This window comes from Atta cephalotes (assembly GCF_000143395.1).
Source record: "Atta cephalotes unplaced genomic scaffold scaffold00010, whole genome shotgun sequence".
In the NCBI taxonomy this organism is placed as follows: Eukaryota; Metazoa; Arthropoda; class Insecta; order Hymenoptera; family Formicidae; genus Atta; species Atta cephalotes.
The window spans coordinates 4,319,557-4,336,832 of record NW_012130074.1 but is presented as its reverse complement, the minus strand read 5'-3'; the positions used below and the strand labels follow the sequence as shown (position 1 = coordinate 4,336,832).

Here is a 17,276-nt window from a genome sequence, read left to right as displayed (position 1 = left end):
AGTAGTAAAGTAATACTANTAGTGTATGTNTNTNCTTTATGTTATGATCTTATGATTTCTATTGTAATTGACTAATTCGCTTACTATTACGTTTTACTGCTAAGTTTTTTTGTGTATCATGGCCTTTAATTAGGTAAAATAATTTTCGGCTCCTTAAACGCAAATAATCGCGTATGTAGACGCAAGTAGGATGATTGAACTCAGATCTACAGATCGCGAGTCAATCGCACTGAGCAGCAAGCCACTTGACGGCTCGTAAAATAAAACTTTTAAAAATCGATAAGAAAATGAGAGACATACATAAAGCTATATTTTCGGCATTATATTTTCAGCGACATTTTTGTGAGCGGTCCTGAATGGTGCGGATGCTTCTCTAAAGCTGAACGTCCGTGTGCCGCTGTGCGTAGACGATCATCACCGGATTCTGCACCTGCTTGCGATTCACGAGGATATTACCGCAGTACTCAGTGTCATCGGGGTCTTGGTCTCTGTTGGTGCGTCGATCCGCATGGCGTCGAGTTTGCTGGTACCAGAACGCGCGGTGCAAAGCCTGACTGCGGTATGTTTTATATCGCTTGGATAATAAATATTTAAAATTATATAATAAAATTAAATAAATATTTAAAGCAGTGGAATTAGTGATATATAATAGTAAAATAATAAATAATTTCAGCATGTGTAAAATTACGAGGAAATTAGTAACAGGTCTTTATTCGAATCATATGCAGATTTAATATTTCGTCGTGTATTTAGATTTAAATGTGATGTCCGACAACTCTAGATCAACATGAAAATAGATAATAAAAATATCTTGAACTTAAAGTAATTTCTTTTTTTATATTGAGATTTAGATTGGACCTATTTTTCTACAATTTTCAAAATTGAATATCTTAATAACACATGATTAAATTTAAAATTTTTGAAATAAATCTTATCTTAAATTTAAATAAAAAATAAGATTTTTTCATTTTTAAACTGTAATTAGTGAAAATGAATCGCAGTTTAAAAATTAGTTCTCTACTTATTTTGCTAAAACAATTATATTAGTTTTTGATAAGCAATACCATCACTATTTTCGATGTTATTTCTAGTAATAGAATTAGGACATTAGATAATTAAATGTGTAAATAGTAGGTCTGTTCTTTTTTCAGCTAAAGTGATTGCATTTTTCTTCCTTTTCTTTTCACTTTGGAGAGAAAAAGAGAAAAGATGAACCGTACAAGGAATTCAGTAAAAAGAACAGGCCCAGTATCACATATTCTTCTTGCGAAGTACACGATCAGATTCTTAAATTGACTTTTAAACTGCTTTACAGACGCGATTGTGAATAAGATCAGCAGCGGTGGGCTCAAAACCAACAGTGTGGACCTTGATGATGACGAAGATGGCGGTACCGATTCCTCTCAGGATCTCGAAGGCTCAGCCGATCAACCTCTAGATTTCTAGACATATATAAAAGCGGCGACTAGCAACGGAAGCGCAGCATCTTTAACCGAGCATCTTTAAGAGCAGAGAAACCGACTGTACGGAGAAAAGTAAGGGAAGGTGCGCGCGTTCGCCAGCTTTAGGAATATCGCCGAGTTGTGATCAGAGGTGTTCTATGTCATCGTCGGGCCGCCTGTCGAACCTGTCGAATCTATCGAGGTCCACGCGCGACGAAACGAAACGTGAGCCTAAATGAGTTCCGAGAGCAACGAATAAGCACGACGATCATTAGTTATGAGGAGGTCGGATTCGTAACGAATCGCGCTGCATGGAACCGGAAAAGATCGTTATCGAATCATCGTAACGACCTTAGTCGCGTCCTTCGTCCCAGTTAGGAAGCTCCGATCGACATTTAAAGTAGCGAGTGTCTTGCCATGTCGTGCAATAATCGCGTATGTTCAGCGGTAAGCGGCGTCTACAGCCCCATTCTACGCAATCGTAGATCCCGTGTAATCATAATACCGTGCAATATTCAATAGAGTTCGTGTAGAGAGTACGCAGATATGGCCGAAAGTGTATGTACGTGTGTGAGAATTGCTGGTGACGGAGTGAGAAGGGGAGAAAATTCCGCTGCGAGCCGCGCAGAACACCAATCGTTGGATTACCTCCGTGCCTGTCGAGGTATCTCCACGCACAATTAAAAGTATAAATAATATAATTACGTATCATTTATGCATACACGAAAAAGAAAAGTATTCATGAAATAAGGAAGAAAGACCGAATAGGACGAGATAATTTCATCGTATTGACCAGAAGTCACTCATCGTGACACAAATTGCATTTAACGGAAAACTGTAAGTGAAAAACCCTATAAGCGTATGATTTCTAATTGCTAGATTAACAATTATAATATTGAAATATAATGTTAATTATGAATAATACGAGTTACATGATAACAATGCATCAACCGAACAAAATCAAACTGGTTGAGAAAAAGATACAAGAGCGGAGAGAAGAGGCGGGCGGATGTGTGAAGTCATTCTGCTACTGTCACACTTGCACACGTTGAAACTTAGTTGAATCACTTGAAGCAAATAGGTTTTCGTAGCTCTTACTCCTTCACTTTCGGCTGTGTTTCGCCGAATGCGGTATAGAAAATCTCACCGTTATTCCGCTTATTTATTATATTCTCCTCTCGGGCAAGCTTAGAGTTCTTTAAGTTATTCTTCTTTCTCTCAGCCATTTTACGTTATAAAAATTAGTATAAGACATACAGAATAAACGACCTATTTCGTACTCGTTAATGTCCTATTTCATACTACGCAGTTCAATCATAGGACGTCGAGCTGATTGTTAAGAAAAGTGGGAGATCGCTTAGAAAATAACGTGAAATATTATTATGTCTCTATTATACATTGCGCGATTTAATTCGCGCAAAGCATTAGGATTCTTTACGTCCGCAATCGGAACGATATTCATCGTGCAATGCTGAGTTATTTTCTACGAAGCTAGAAAATGTTCGACGTCGTGATTCGTCTGCATTTACTGTAATTATAAGCATTTTTACTTACAACTTTTACTTAAAGAGTGTGTGGTACACCGTAGATATTAGAGTAACATGTAATCCGTAGAAAAAAGAAAAAAAAGATCAGTGTGACTATGTGAATATGCCCTTAGCGTTAGAAGGCAATTTACGTAGAAATAGTCGATGCAAAAACTACACGTGTCTCATTTAGAATGAAAGTGATTCATTTTGCAAGCCTAACGCGTTTCACACACTTCGACATGCATTCCTTCTACGAAGTATTCAGGGAAAATAATACTTGTGTATATTGATCAAAGACAACACTGTATGTACTGAGATTTTTAAACACGTCAAACAGAATGTACATTTTATCTTTTTTTTTTCTATCAATGCGTTTTATTTCGATGGCTCGTGATTGCACGGCAATCTTTGTGATTTCATCAATTATATCAAGTTTTATAAATTGTGTATTTTTACATTTTATTTTTATTCAAAGAATAACTTAATATCATATTTTGTCAATTCATCCATAATGTCTTGCCTTAATGGACATGGCGTGTTAAACTTGCGCATTAAAGTATGTAGATGACACTTTAAAAAATATATCTACATATTTAATTGATAAACGACATCGTCCGCAATGAGCTAACGCATATTCCTTCCTGCATCGAGCGCAATTTGCATTCCGCCTGACTTATTGTACTGTCGACCTAGACTAATTAATATAACTACAAGCGAACGTAAAATAGTTTTATCGAGTCTTGCATATTGTATATACATATGATTATATACAATGAAAATCATCGTCAGTGATCTTCGTACCATGATGATTTTTGTAAGGTATGCACTTGATCAAAGCGTAAAGAATTTTTACTTCATTCAAGAGCTACCGTAAATATCTTACTTAATCGATATTGTACATGTGGCTGTAAGAATTCTTTATGAATAAAGATTGTTGTAGAAATCGGGGAGATGTTCTTGTTGAGAGCATGATATAGTAAATATAAAATTTATTTACCATCTTTCATTTCCAGAGATTCAATACAAATTTGTAACAAATGGGGTAGTATGATATTTATATGGGCATCTTATAAAGCACTTTTTAATAAATTGTGGAAGACACTGGTTCTCAGTAGGCCGTATTTTTGCAGTACAAGATAAAAAACGTTTTTAGTATTTAAGAACGGCTCTCAAACTGCAACAGAAACACATCATTTTTACAAAATTCTGATAATCATAATACATAATATATAATTCATCATATATAATTTTGTGCATTTTTTAGTCAACACATTCATGTTATTCACAATAAAATTTTCCTAGGCTTACCAGTTTCCTGAATGTAATATATTAAAACCTTCATTGATTTTTTCAAATGGAAGATTATGTGTAATAAATTCATCGAGAATCAATTCTTTTGACAGATACTGCTCCACCAATTTCGGCACGCTTTGCTTTGATTTCCATCCACCAAATGCGGTCCCTTTCCATACTCGTCCTGTGACTAACTGGAATGGTCTAGTACTGATTTCTTGACCAGCTGCGGCTACTCCTATTATTACTGATGTACCCCATCCTTTGTGACAGGATTCTAATGCAGCTCTCTGAAAAATAATCTTTATAAGACAAAATTCTTTTTCCGTAAACAAAATAAAAAAAAACACATACCATAGTATTTACATTTCCAACGCATTCGAAAGTATAATCTAATCCACCATCAGTCATTTCAATTAATACCTGCTGAATGGGTTTATCATAATCCTTGGGATTAACAAATTCTGTGCAGCCAAAAGTTTTAGCTATAAATAAGTATAAAAATATTTATGAAATTTTATCACAATAATTATAAGAAAAACTACGAAGAAAAGTTTTTTCATTGTTTATTTCTATAAAAAATTAATTTTGTGTCGCACACAATCTAATTACATAATTTACCTTGCTCAAATTTGGCCGGATTGACATCTATCCCAATAATACGAGATGCACCAGATTTCTTGCAACCGAAGATTGCTGCAAGACCAACAGCTCCTAAACCCCACACAGCACAAGTGCTTCCTGGTTCTACTTTGGCAGTATTTAAAGCTGCACCATAACCTGTAGATATTCCACAACCCAACAAACATACCTTGTCCAATGGTGCTTTAGGATTAATCTATAACAACAATTTATAATAATTATATAAAAGTTATAAATTATTAAACTCTAGTGATTATAAAAGTATAGAAATACCTTTGTGAGAGAAATATCAGCTACAACTGTATATTCAGAGAAGGTGGAGCAACCCATAAAGTGTGCGAGTGTTTGTCCCTTGCATGTAAAACGAGACGTACCATCGGGCATTAAACCCTTACCCTGAGTTTCACGGATTTTGCTGCATAAATTTGTTTTCGGTGATTTACAGAACTTACAATCTCCACATTGAGGAATGTAAAGTGGTACAACATGATCACCTACAAGCATTCATGTAAACAATAATAGATTAACAAAATATGATATAAATCAGCTAAAAAACATTATTGAAATTTAACTATATAATTCAAAAGAATCTTTATAAATATAATCTGATCAGCCTACCAGGCTGAAACTCGGTGACACCCTCTCCGACACTTTCTACAATACCACTGCCTTCATGACCAAGTATACAAGGAAATACTCCTTCTGGATCCAATCCATCTAAAGTATAAGCATCTGTATGACAAAGTGCCACAGCTACTATTTTAATTCGGACTTCATGCGTTTTAGGCGATGCTACCTCGATTTCTTCCAAGGATAAAGGCTCCTTTTGCTTCCATGCTACTGCAGCTTTGCATTTGATAACCTAATTAAATATCAAAAATATCAAAAAATACATAGTTATTCGATAGAATTTATTTAAGAAATTATTTAATATACATATATTAATTATATATAATATATATATATAATAAAGATAGTTTTTATTAATTTTACAAACATCTTATATGTTTGTTTTATTATCTTTTTTTCAAATTTACTGACACATCAAGTAAACAAGTAATTATCAGAAAAATAATAACCAATTCTTTCAAGGAAAATTGTTCATTTTCATGTTTAATCAATTAAGTGAAAAGAAATCATGTTTACTAATAATCATGAACATTTATCTATGCAGAAATTTCAATTGCAAAAAGATGTGTCTAATTTATTGAGCCAACCTCATCGCGAGCTGAGCATGTATCCACCTTTATTGCCGAACTGAACCTCGAGAGGCTCGAGCCGAACCTAAAAACATGCTTTCGAGCTAAATCTCGTAAGCTTTAATCCATTTTCAAAGATAACAAGTCAAGAAAATAATTTACACTTATGTAACACCTCTATTCGAATTTCGACAGAAGATAATTCTTATTTATACAATATATTTCTAACAGGAATATTATTTTGATGTAACAAAATATTTCAATAAAAGAAAACAGATAACATATTAAATGACGATCAGTGGAGGAGTCGGTCAATAATAATTAATGACGTAGAAAAAGAAGAAAAATGAACGAGTTTAGAACGTGTAAATTCGCAGAAACAAATGGTAATCGATATACCTTTCCAGCTGTATCCGACATTATCCTTCTGAAGTAGTCAGGCACTGTCTAGCGTCTTGTTGGAATTAATCCGCAGCCGATCCGATAAATGAGGAAACGAATTTTAACTGTTCGTAACGAGGAACCTCAATGTCAGCAGCTTTGTATCAATTCGTTCTGGCGGAGACAATTGCGACTGCGCGAGTATGAAAAATCCCCCCATTCATTAGTTGGTCAGATTGTAGCAGACGACAAGAGAAGTCATTCACGAATTTTTTTCTCTGATTGCGTTAAATTTAATTCAAGCATTTTTTTGATTAAGTTACTTCTCATGATACGAAAAATACTAAATCTCTGTTATGTCAAATTTTAAGCGATTAATTGGAACGAAAGTATCCCCCTCCTCCATTGGAATTTCACTTAAATTTCTACTATCATATTCACTTCAGACTTATTAATTTTTCTTTTAATAACAGATATAAAGTTGATTATTAAAATATTGAAAATAAATCATTAGATCGAGATAAAGGAATTATAGAAATTTGACGTGTTTTTATTTCTTATCTATGATGCAATGTATTTTGATATATCTACATATATTTTTAATACACATTTTTTATATATTTTAATTCTTCAGTCATTTTTTGTATAACATGCATATAAAATTATTATGAACAAAATACTGAATCTAACGAATTATAGATCATTTAATTAGCTTTTAAGTACGAAATATAGCATTTGTACTTTATTCTTGTTTTTGCAGATCAGATATAAAGGGTGAAAGGCCTAATCTGACGTAAGAAAGTATATATCGTTACATAAGTAAATTATCAATGTTTGATAATGTGTACTGATGCAACTTACTTTTTCTTAATTATCATTACTTGCAAAATTTATATATTTAAATTTCAATATTAAGGATGACTTTGATAATGTCTTTAATGACTATAATGCTTAAATGTAATTAAATTTAATATTGATTTTATCAATGTTAAATTTAATTTTGGTTTAATTTACTTTTCATCTTTTTCTAATTCTTATTGTTAGAACTAGAAAAAAATGAAGAATAAAATTAAACTATCATTGATGAAAGTGGACATAATTCACCCAATTTTTTGTTTGCTGCAAACTTTTGACACTTATAATTTTTTTTAGATAATGATAATTTTATATTATATATATAAGATTAAATTGTGACAAGTTGGATAATTATAAAGAATGTAAGAGGAAAGGATGTACAAGTGAAAGATGAGATGCTAGGAAATTGCTATATCAAGTAAAATATGAATGAGTAGTAAAATAAATCACCCAAAGTAGAATTTATAGAATTATAAATATTATTATAAATATTATTATAATTTATATAAAAAATGATTCTCTCGCACGATTATTGGATTATCTCAACTCATACATATATATCTACATCACAGATAATATAATAAATTTATATGAATCAGGATGAACATATTGATATGCTAAACTTATATTAATATGCTAAACTACTTTTATATGGCCTAGTATATACAGCAATCATCAACATGACAATCAGCATACCGTTTATTTAATAAAATGATTTTTTATTATTTGAGAAATTGGAATATCTTTCTTCTCACAAATAAATCCAATTATCGATGGACTTTCCTATATAATTTCAATGAAGGAAGCATCTTGATGAGGGTGATGAAGTGGCCGATCAAATAGCCAAGTAATGCACCTATAACACAAGGAATCGGCCAAGCTTGCCAAGGGCGATCCCAGTCTAAAGGGATAACAATAGCACCTAGCCAAGTGCCTAATATTGTCATCTGTATGTTAAGTTTTAAAGCGTTCGAGAGGATAGTGCTCTTCAGGGAATAAACCCCTGTCAAGATATCCACCGTATGATCCTGTCCCAGGTGCAAACTAGTGGATACATAAGTCAGTGTGATCAGGGTAATGACTAGCATTGTTGTCTCTTCGTGATCAGTTAAAATAGGTGCGCCAAACAGCACGATTGTTAAGTAATAAAATATCGACAGACAAAAAGCATTGAATAAGAACTTGATGATATCTCTCAGATTCTTCGCCCAAAATGTCTTGGTCTTCGGATAAGCTCGTTGTTCGATCTTGATTATAGTAGGTGCCTCTGCTTGCAGCATAGGAAACAGCAGTTTTATCACCTCGGCGAATGTTAATATCATCAGTACGGGTAGAAATTTGTACTTGCCGACATTGTACAAATTGTCATTAAAATTCACCAGCGTCAGGATTCCAGAAAGATAGATACAGGTGAAGGAGCAATAAGACAATAATAGTCTTTGCTCAGTTTTGGCGCTGACGCTCATTTGGCCGCAATTGTAGATTTCTACCAAAGGATTTATAGTCTGTTTCCAGCGTTCTGTACCGGCAAACCTTTATATATGTTCTGTACGGCCAATTCACACGCCTATAGATTTATTTTATAAATTTTTTCTCGGGTGAGGGAAATTAAACGCCTTCTGCCCTATCTTTTGGATAATATGACGCAAAGCACTGTATCAAATTCATAATACTGTCAATCAAACTTGTAAACAGAATCACTTTTTTCTTATTATATAACAATTCTAAATTCCTCGTACAATTCACAATAGCCTTAGGCCTTTCAACTTTTTCACAACAGTCTTGAGCCTTTCAACAATACGACACAATTAAATTTTGTTAATAAAACAGCGCGAAAAAATCGCGATACGGAGCGCCTGAGATCGAACCCGGAATGGATGGATTATGGATATACATTTAAGGTTATGTTGTCAGCTGACATGAACGTCACGTTCAGCAGGGAGGAGGCTCGAAATTTTCGTTAATCGTTAAACGTTTTTATCTCATCCTAAGAGTATCACTATGGGTAAAAATAAGCAGGCGCAACGTACTAAAAACAATGCTCGGGTAAATACCAATTATACGTAATCACTTGATTATAAATTACGCGTGCAATAATAATTTTATAATATAACCTATCACGTTTATTGGATTTATTTCTTGTAGTTGCATTCTGTGTTTTGCCTCACTTAAAATGAAATAGATATGATATCAATGTTAGAGGAGAAAATAAAAATGTATAAAAGATTCAGCTACAAAGAACAAATCTATTAACAAATCTGTAACATATGTCGTCACCCAGCAATACTTATCATATTACATATTACACGAACAGATATTTTACTTGTTACAAGTCAAAAATAGATTTTACGAAATGTCTGCTAGAAATTTTATGTGTCTACAAAATACAGAAATGTAATAATAAAATCTGTTAGAATGATATCTGTAGAAACTGAGTAAAATTTACTATTTCATAACTATTTAAATACATTCTGTTTAAATACATTCTATAAATATATTCTTTTAAATGATTATGAAATAACAATCTCTTTGGTTTCTATTTGGTTTTTGCTGGAATTTAGCAGAATATTAGCTTAATACAGACTCAGGTAATATCAGTCTAATACAATATTCCGCAATATTCAAATCTATAAATTGCTAATATTTTATTAACAAAGAGAGAACACAATGGATTCATCACGAATTTTGATTTCCTTCAACATGATGAATCTACATTAAAAATAAATTATGCGATGTCCAAGGATTTTGTTAAATGATTCAATAATAGCTCAATAATGGATAGTTTTTGAGCCATCGTATATTGAAAGTGTAAAAGTATAAAACTCAAGCACAGATCTTTGATATGCCATAGATCAAAAACTATTTATTAAATTATTATTAAGCCTTGTAGCCGTGACATCTTTTGTTCATAATAATAATCATATGTGAAATAAGTTATGAAAATTAATTCATTTCACCGGGATTAAATTTTCTGTATAACTAGACTTTTTATACGTTAAAAACTATTATAGTAATATATTTTATATATTTATATATAAAAACTATATATTTAGAAGACTTATTCAAAATATATTAAAGGAGATCAAAATCCATGACGAATGCACTGTGTCCTCTCCTTGTAAATATGATAATTCATATTATTTTGTACTCTTAATGGTATTTTTTGAATATTTAATTGTACAATTTTTAATATTTTTTTAGCCATCAAATAGTAGTCGCAGTGCAGAACTTTTGGGGACCGCAATGCCTAATTTTGTTGGGTTCTCGGCAGTTAAGGACGGAGGATATGTTCCTGTTCTACCTGGATTATCCTTATGTTCCCTAAACGAGATTGAGATGAATAATATAGATTCTAATTTTCAAGTTATATTAAAAAAGATGAGTAAGAAAGATGCTACGACAAAGTTTAAGGTAGGTAATTAATTGTTTAGTTGTTGATTCATTTACAGATTTTGTAAACTAATGTATGTATGTGCAGGCATTACAAGAATTTGCAACTCTATGTCAAGATGCAGAATTGTCAGCGGTAGAAGGTATGCTACCGTTTTGGCCAAGATTTTATTGTGCTCTGTCCATTGATATAGATCACAGAGTGAGAGAAGCTGCACAGTTGGCACATGCAGCTCTTGTCAAGCGTGTAGGCAAAGGTATTGCAATGTATCTGAAACAATTGGCTGGTGCTTGGTTTACCTCTCAATATGATACATATCCTCCTGCGGCATCAGCTGCTACCAACTCTTTCAACAGCACATTTCCACCTTGGAAAATAGTTAATGCGATTATTCATTGTCAGTGCGAAATTTTATTATATATTAGCAACAATATAATTGTACACACGGCTCAAACGTTATCGATACAGAAGTCTCTTACTAACGAAGAAATGGAAGCTAAATATGAAAGAGTACTGATAGCAAATCTCCAAGGATATAATTGTTACTTCAAAAAAGTGCCGCTTGACGAAATCGATAAAACCTTGGAGATTCACAATAAAATTTTAAGCAGTTCAAGATTTTGGAAACTGGCTAAACACGATACTTTGCCAATAAAAACAGCTTTTTTCAATGTATTGACATCAATAATGGAAAACGCAGAAAAATTATTAGAAAATGAAAAAAAAAGGACAGTGACCACTATCATGAATAGTCTTGATGAATCTGAACCTGTAATTTTATCAGTTGTGTGGGAAGCAATGCTCATAGCTACAACGAAAATTGATGATTGGCATCTTGTAGTAAATATTAATAAACTCGTACTCCCAAAATTGTGGCACACTTTACGATCCGGTGGTCAATGTTGTGCTAGCACGGTTTATCCAAATTTGCTACCTTTTGTTAGTCAATTTCCAAAGTTTAACATTGATCTCACTGATCTGTATACGAATTTTTTTAACAATATGCGTCAAGGATTTTCCGTCAAAAGTGTGCAAATGAGCCGTTCAGAAACGCTCGCTGTAACAACATCTTTCATTGAATGTTTACGTTATTCAATCCTCATAAATGCTGAAAATGTAGATTTATGCGTTCGGCTTCTTAAGGAACAGCTTATGCCTGTTATAGAAGCTTGCATGACGGATAGTATTTTTATGAAACAATGTTGTTTTATCGAGATTACGCATCTAATAAGATATTGGAGTAAAAATCGTAATAATGAGAAATATAAATCATATGTTTCTTTAATGGAACAGTTCTGGATTGAATTGCCATTATTATTCGAAAAATATATGAATACGTCAAAGGGGATCGCAGATGGAAAAGATTTTCATATCGAATTCTTGTTAAATTTGAAAGATGTACCAGATCGCACCCGTAAGAAATTAAAAGTAAAATTTTCTGATCCAAGTGATTCAGTTACTGTGAGCAAACCAAAGGTAAAAGTTATCGATGTTTATGCGGATATTGTTTTTAATGGGGAACTTTGCAAGTTTGTAAATGAACTCTGTACAATTTATTTTAATTCGATAAATATATCGATAAACAATCATCAAAACATAGAATATATCGAACAGCTGAATAAACTTATGAAACATTTTGCAAGTAAGGAATTATTCATTGCATTTTCAAAATCATTTAAATTTGATGAGAACTTCTTTGAGTTTTACGATAAGAGTTTGAAACCTTTTTTGATGCAAAAATCAAAAATGGCTGAACAAGTTCTTGAATTATTATTTTATTTTATTATATATATAAATGACGCAGAAAAAAATACAGTTCTAAAATCATTAATCGAATTAAATGATATTGCAATAATAAGAAACGTCATATATTGCTGTTTATCTGAACACAATAGAAATGATAGCGTAATTAAAAAATGGTATACACAAGCTAATATACCTAAACTATTAGTTGATATGACCAAAGAAATTACTTCATGCAGTGATGAACAGTATGATTTCGAAAAAAATCAAAATTTGATTTTATCAGCTTTTGAAATTCCGGAAATTAGAGATTTATTAATAAATAATGAAGGAACAAGTGAAATTGTATCAATTCTATGTGATTCATTAAATGGAAGAGATGATATTTGTTCCATGCAATTTGTCGCATTTATTACGAAATTAATGACTTTAATGTGGAAACATAATCGAACGATATTAAGTGCTGTACAAATATTGGAAACACTTTTTGAATTATGCACTCGAGAACATGATGTTTTAACTGCTGATGCTATTCGTAATTGTTGGAAAGAAGGATTCGTAGAAAGTAGTCAAATATTGTCTATTTTTGAATTTAATAATCTTATTAAAAGATACGGTATTATTATCTGGAGTAAAATATATAATACACACGCAAATCTTATTAAGAATACATTAGTTAATTTGGCAACAGATGTTTTAGAAGTTATAATTAATAATATTGACATTACAAAATTTGATTGCGTTGAAGAAACTATTCTGTCATTCCTAACGGCATCTGATATAAAGTTGTGGATTGAAGAGATAACCATTATTGCAATATATGGTGAAATGTTAACAGGCTATTTGTATATGTCAAATGTTGAGAAGAAAATACGGATTTTACAGCAACCTACATCTATCAATATAATAAAAGATATCTCTTCGGATAATACAATAAATTGCTTATCATGGGCTTTATTTATCACAGATTTGCTTAATAATCTGTACGAGAGATTAAAAGGTATTGATTCAAAAAATGCTAATACAGTTTCAGAAGAAGAAAATTTTGAATTAAACGATTTAAATTTACCAGGAATCACGGAGATATTAATAGATATTATATACGTAGTTAGCATAGTAGACATATACAGTAAGCATTATAAATCCATTAAATATTATAATGCTGTTGAAAAACTTCGTAATTTGCTAAAAAAAGGTTTTGTTAATTTGCATAAATATTTTACAAAGAATATCCATGATGATATATTATCACGTATACAAACAAATCAGAAAAGTTATGGATGTATGCTACCATATATAATTTACACATATTACAATGAATTTTTCTCGAAAGATCAACTTGAGAAATATTTTGAAAATTACAACAGTAATAAAATTACAGGAGAATATGATGATGAAACGAATATTCAAATATTACAAATCTTAAATTGGTCACAAAATGTTTCGCAAATATTAACACACGGTGAAATATATTCAATAATTGCCATAAGAACTATGATATCTGACATTTCCAAAGATCAATCTTCACTATACGATCCTATTATGGATAATATAATTACGTTACATTTTAATGAACTTTCTGCAGTTTTGGATCATGATATTTCTGATACTTCATGGGATAAATTGTTTTTGCAGCTAGAAGTTATAAGATTGTTTGAGACAGTTGTCCAACATATTCCGCAGAAGTTGAAACAAGAATATTGGGATGTTATCTTGATATTTCTCACAAAGTGGCAACAATTATATAACAGTGCCAAACATAATTATAGTGACATTAAAATAACAATGTTGATAATAGCATTTAGTCAATTGTATTATGCAGTTGAAACTTTGATGAACAAACATAAATTGAAGCCAATACCAGAATTACCTTCAACACTCTTGGATGAATGGAAAAATGTAATTGCTGGCAATATATATAACGGCATTGTTCAAACTTGGATATTTTATGCAGATTTATGTAATCAAAGTACGGATATTATAAAATCTATTATACCATTGAATTACTTGGGAGAGGCAATTTGTGCATTTGACAGTAGCATATTATTCAAAAATTATGATGAACAAACCGAAACAATTGATTTCAACAAGATGTTAATGCTATCTCTGAAATTACTACAATTTCCTGTTCCTAGCATTCAATTGGGTGCCTATTATGCATTGAAATATATGGTTCCGGAACTTGTACAACAAGATAAAATTCTTGTTGAATCTGACAACTTTGAGGCGAACAATCTCAATATTAAAAAATTCGAAGAAGTACTATCAAATATACAGACTATTATAAATACAATGCTTATAGAATTCAAGTGAGTCTCTGTTTTATATTAAATTTTAATTGAATCATCGTGTTTTTTTAATTTTATTGTAATATTGTCTTTTTTAGATTATGTGATACAGTTACCTGCACAATCCAACCGTTTACAGATTCTTATACATATACATTAGGATATCTATTAACATGGGCAATTGTATTAGATATCTGCGAAAAGTCTCATAGTGATTTACGATATCAATATGCTGAAATATTGAAGTAAATATTTTATATAATGCACATTATCCATTTCTGTGATTTCTGTAATATGTCCTACTTTTTATTACTTATAACATTTAAAATTTATTTATTATATTTTTTACTAATTATCATTTACTGTAAATTTTAGAATTAAACTTTTTCCTTATCTGTTGGATAATATCTTCAAGTTAATACCTATGGAAGTGCTACAAGATAATAAAAATAAAACTGTAAAACTGCTAGAACTATTTACCACTGCTCCAGTTTTTCGTTTCAAAGGTAAAATTAATATTACATTTACATAAAATTTGATTTATTATATATTGTTATTATATATTACATTGCAATATATATATATTATAGAAAGTTGGACAGAAGAGAGATTAGATCATATTGTGTGTTGGTTATATACAAATTGTTTGAGACTTCTACCAGTATTAGTTAGACAATGGCTAAGTACAGTTGATAGCAGAGTCAGTGCAACAGTAGATAAGATTACAAGTCATTACGTTAGTCCTATGTTATGTGAAGATGAGCTTCTTTATAGCAGATTACAATTGGCTAATGTTGAAAATATGCAGGTACGTTTTTTTTTCTCAAACTCTGCTTCGTCCTTGTTCCTTATACAAATTTTAAGATTAAAGATTTATTTAAGCTATTATTTCAATAGACTGTATTTAAAAATTTCTGTCAAGTTGAATATCGTGTATTTTGTGTTGTTATAGGTAAAAGTACACTCAACAGCAAGGGAAGTAATAGCTGTGTATCAAATGGAAGATACAAAATTAGAATTAAGCATAATGCTACCACCAAACTATCCTTTAGGTAGAGTAAAAGTAGAATCTGGTCAACAGGTAGATGGTATGGCAAAATGGAAAAATTGTCATATGCAATTGTCTAAACTTCTCACACATCAAGTAAGTCGCAATATGTATAAATTTATATATATATATATTAAAAAATATATGTCTCAAATATATATATTTTTTATAGAATGGCTCTGTTTGGGACGGTCTTTTAATGTGGAAACGTAATTTGGATAAGAAATTTGCCGGTGTCGAAGAGTGTTATATATGCTTTAGCATTTTTCATATCAGTACATATCAAGTACCAAAATTGTCATGTCATACTTGTCGTAAGAAATTTCATACTCGCTGCTTGGTGAGCATACATTATTTATTAACATTTATATTTTTAATATATTACTATATCAAATATGTCGTAATATCTTTCTACATATTATATATATATATATATATATATATATATATATATATTATTTTTATTCAGTACAAGTGGTTCAGTACAAGTCAAAAATCTACCTGTCCAATTTGCAGAAACGTATTTTAATCTGGTTTGAAAAAAATGTTTTTTTTTAACAGAAATAAATTATGGTACAAAATGAAGTTAAAACGTTACAGTGAATGAAAAGAAGAAATTATGCGAAACAAATATATGTATTATAAAATTAATTTAACAAGAACTGAACGCATAATGTGATATAACATAGTGTATAACAAACTATAAGACAATATAATTGCAAGAAGAAATAATTGTATAACCACACACATATTCGAACAACTTGCATAACATAGACAAGAAAATTCTCTTTTCTTGATTTTCTTGATTTTCTTCTGTTTTTTTCATTTTTAAATCAATATAATCTATATTGATCGCGCAGATATAATCTTCATTGTATAATAAAAATATGAAAATATAGTATTCCATTTAAATATACATGTGTGTATGTGTATGTCATGCGCGCGCGCGCGCGCGCGCGCGTGTGTGTGTGTGTGTGTGTGTGATGTGTGTGTGGTGTGTGCGTGTATATATATATATATATAATAAATTATTTTTAAGTTTAAAGAAAAATATGTTCATTATATGATATATAGAAATACGAAATTAGTGTTTAAGATATATGTATATATTCAACAAATTAATTTTTATGTGTAAAGAAAAATAGATTATATAATCTTGTTTTTATTATCATAGGAAAGTTACTTAAAGAAAAATAAATATAGTAATATACATAAAGATCTATTTTTAATAATTGTATCCCATTTAGATTTATAAGTCATCTACCCTGGGCAATTTTTGTCCTCACAAAATAGGTCCCGAGGGTTCGTAGATAATTGAACGTTGATATTAATGACAATTGATATAAATTTGCTGACAGACAATAATTTAAATACTCGAATTTTTATTTAAAACTGCGATTTTATTGTCCGAAATTGATTATCAAGAGATATAATAACTATAGAAAAAAAATAGGTACGGCAGTAT

The 17,276-nt window shown here is 31.0% G+C and overlaps 4 protein-coding genes across 4 annotated transcripts in view; 2 read left to right on the top strand and 2 right to left on the bottom strand.

The window, feature by feature from the left end:
• Window positions 1–1,446, top strand: part of LOC105627885 (testican-3) — a 149,779-nt gene extending 148,333 nt beyond the window's left edge. Inside the window, exons 8-9 of the mRNA XM_012209158.1 lie at window positions 333–559; window positions 1,316–1,446. Coding sequence (XP_012064548.1) covers window positions 333–559; window positions 1,316–1,446 — 358 coding nt within the window. The remainder of the gene's footprint in view (window positions 1–332; window positions 560–1,315) is intronic.
• Window positions 1,447–3,945: 2,499 nt separating this feature from the next.
• On the bottom strand, window positions 3,946–6,525 carry LOC105627769 (alcohol dehydrogenase class-3). Its single transcript, XM_012209049.1, has 7 exons — window positions 6,505–6,525; window positions 5,525–5,768; window positions 5,180–5,400; window positions 4,886–5,102; window positions 4,619–4,749; window positions 4,280–4,554; window positions 3,946–4,145 (listed from the first exon to the last, which is right to left on the bottom strand). Exons 1-7 carry the CDS (start codon window positions 6,523–6,525, stop codon window positions 4,121–4,123), a joined length of 1,134 nt encoding a protein of 377 aa, XP_012064439.1. The 3' UTR covers window positions 3,946–4,120.
• A 1,583-nt stretch (window positions 6,526–8,108) lies between these two features.
• LOC105627768 (phosphatidylinositol-glycan biosynthesis class F protein) lies at window positions 8,109–8,807 on the bottom strand. Its single transcript, XM_012209048.1, has one exon. The coding sequence runs from the start codon at window positions 8,805–8,807 to the stop codon at window positions 8,109–8,111; it is 699 nt and encodes a 232-aa protein (XP_012064438.1).
• Window positions 8,808–9,342: 535 nt separating this feature from the next.
• Window positions 9,343–16,340, top strand: LOC105627767 (E3 ubiquitin-protein ligase listerin). Its single transcript, XM_012209047.1, has 9 exons — window positions 9,343–9,387; window positions 10,543–10,752; window positions 10,820–14,784; window positions 14,862–15,008; window positions 15,139–15,269; window positions 15,354–15,571; window positions 15,716–15,907; window positions 15,984–16,151; window positions 16,281–16,340. Exons 1-9 carry the CDS (start codon window positions 9,343–9,345, stop codon window positions 16,338–16,340), a joined length of 5,136 nt encoding a protein of 1,711 aa, XP_012064437.1.
• The last annotated feature ends 936 nt before the right edge of the window (window positions 16,341–17,276 follow it).

Excerpts from the sequence above, each read along its gene's own strand:
- LOC105627767 (XM_012209047.1), top strand. The coding sequence starts at position 9,343 with ATGGGTAAAAATAAGCAGGCGCAACGTACTAAAAACAATGCTCGG. Across the intron at positions 10,753-10,819 it reads ATGCTACGACAAAGTTTAAG|GCATTACAAGAATTTGCAAC; the intron begins GTAGGTAATTAA and ends ATGTATGTGCAG. Across the intron at positions 15,009-15,138 it reads CAATATGCTGAAATATTGAA|AATTAAACTTTTTCCTTATC; the intron begins GTAAATATTTTA and ends TGTAAATTTTAG.
- LOC105627768 (XM_012209048.1), bottom strand. The coding sequence starts at position 8,807 with ATGAGCGTCAGCGCCAAAACTGAGCAAAGACTATTATTGTCTTATTGC.
- LOC105627769 (XM_012209049.1), bottom strand. The coding sequence starts at position 6,525 with ATGTCGGATACAGCTGGAAAG. Across the intron at positions 5,103-5,179 it reads CTGATATTTCTCTCACAAAG|ATTAATCCTAAAGCACCATT; the intron begins GTATTTCTATAC and ends TTGTTGTTATAG. Across the intron at positions 4,555-4,618 it reads TTGGAAATGTAAATACTATG|AGAGCTGCATTAGAATCCTG; the intron begins GTATGTGTTTTT and ends ATTATTTTTCAG.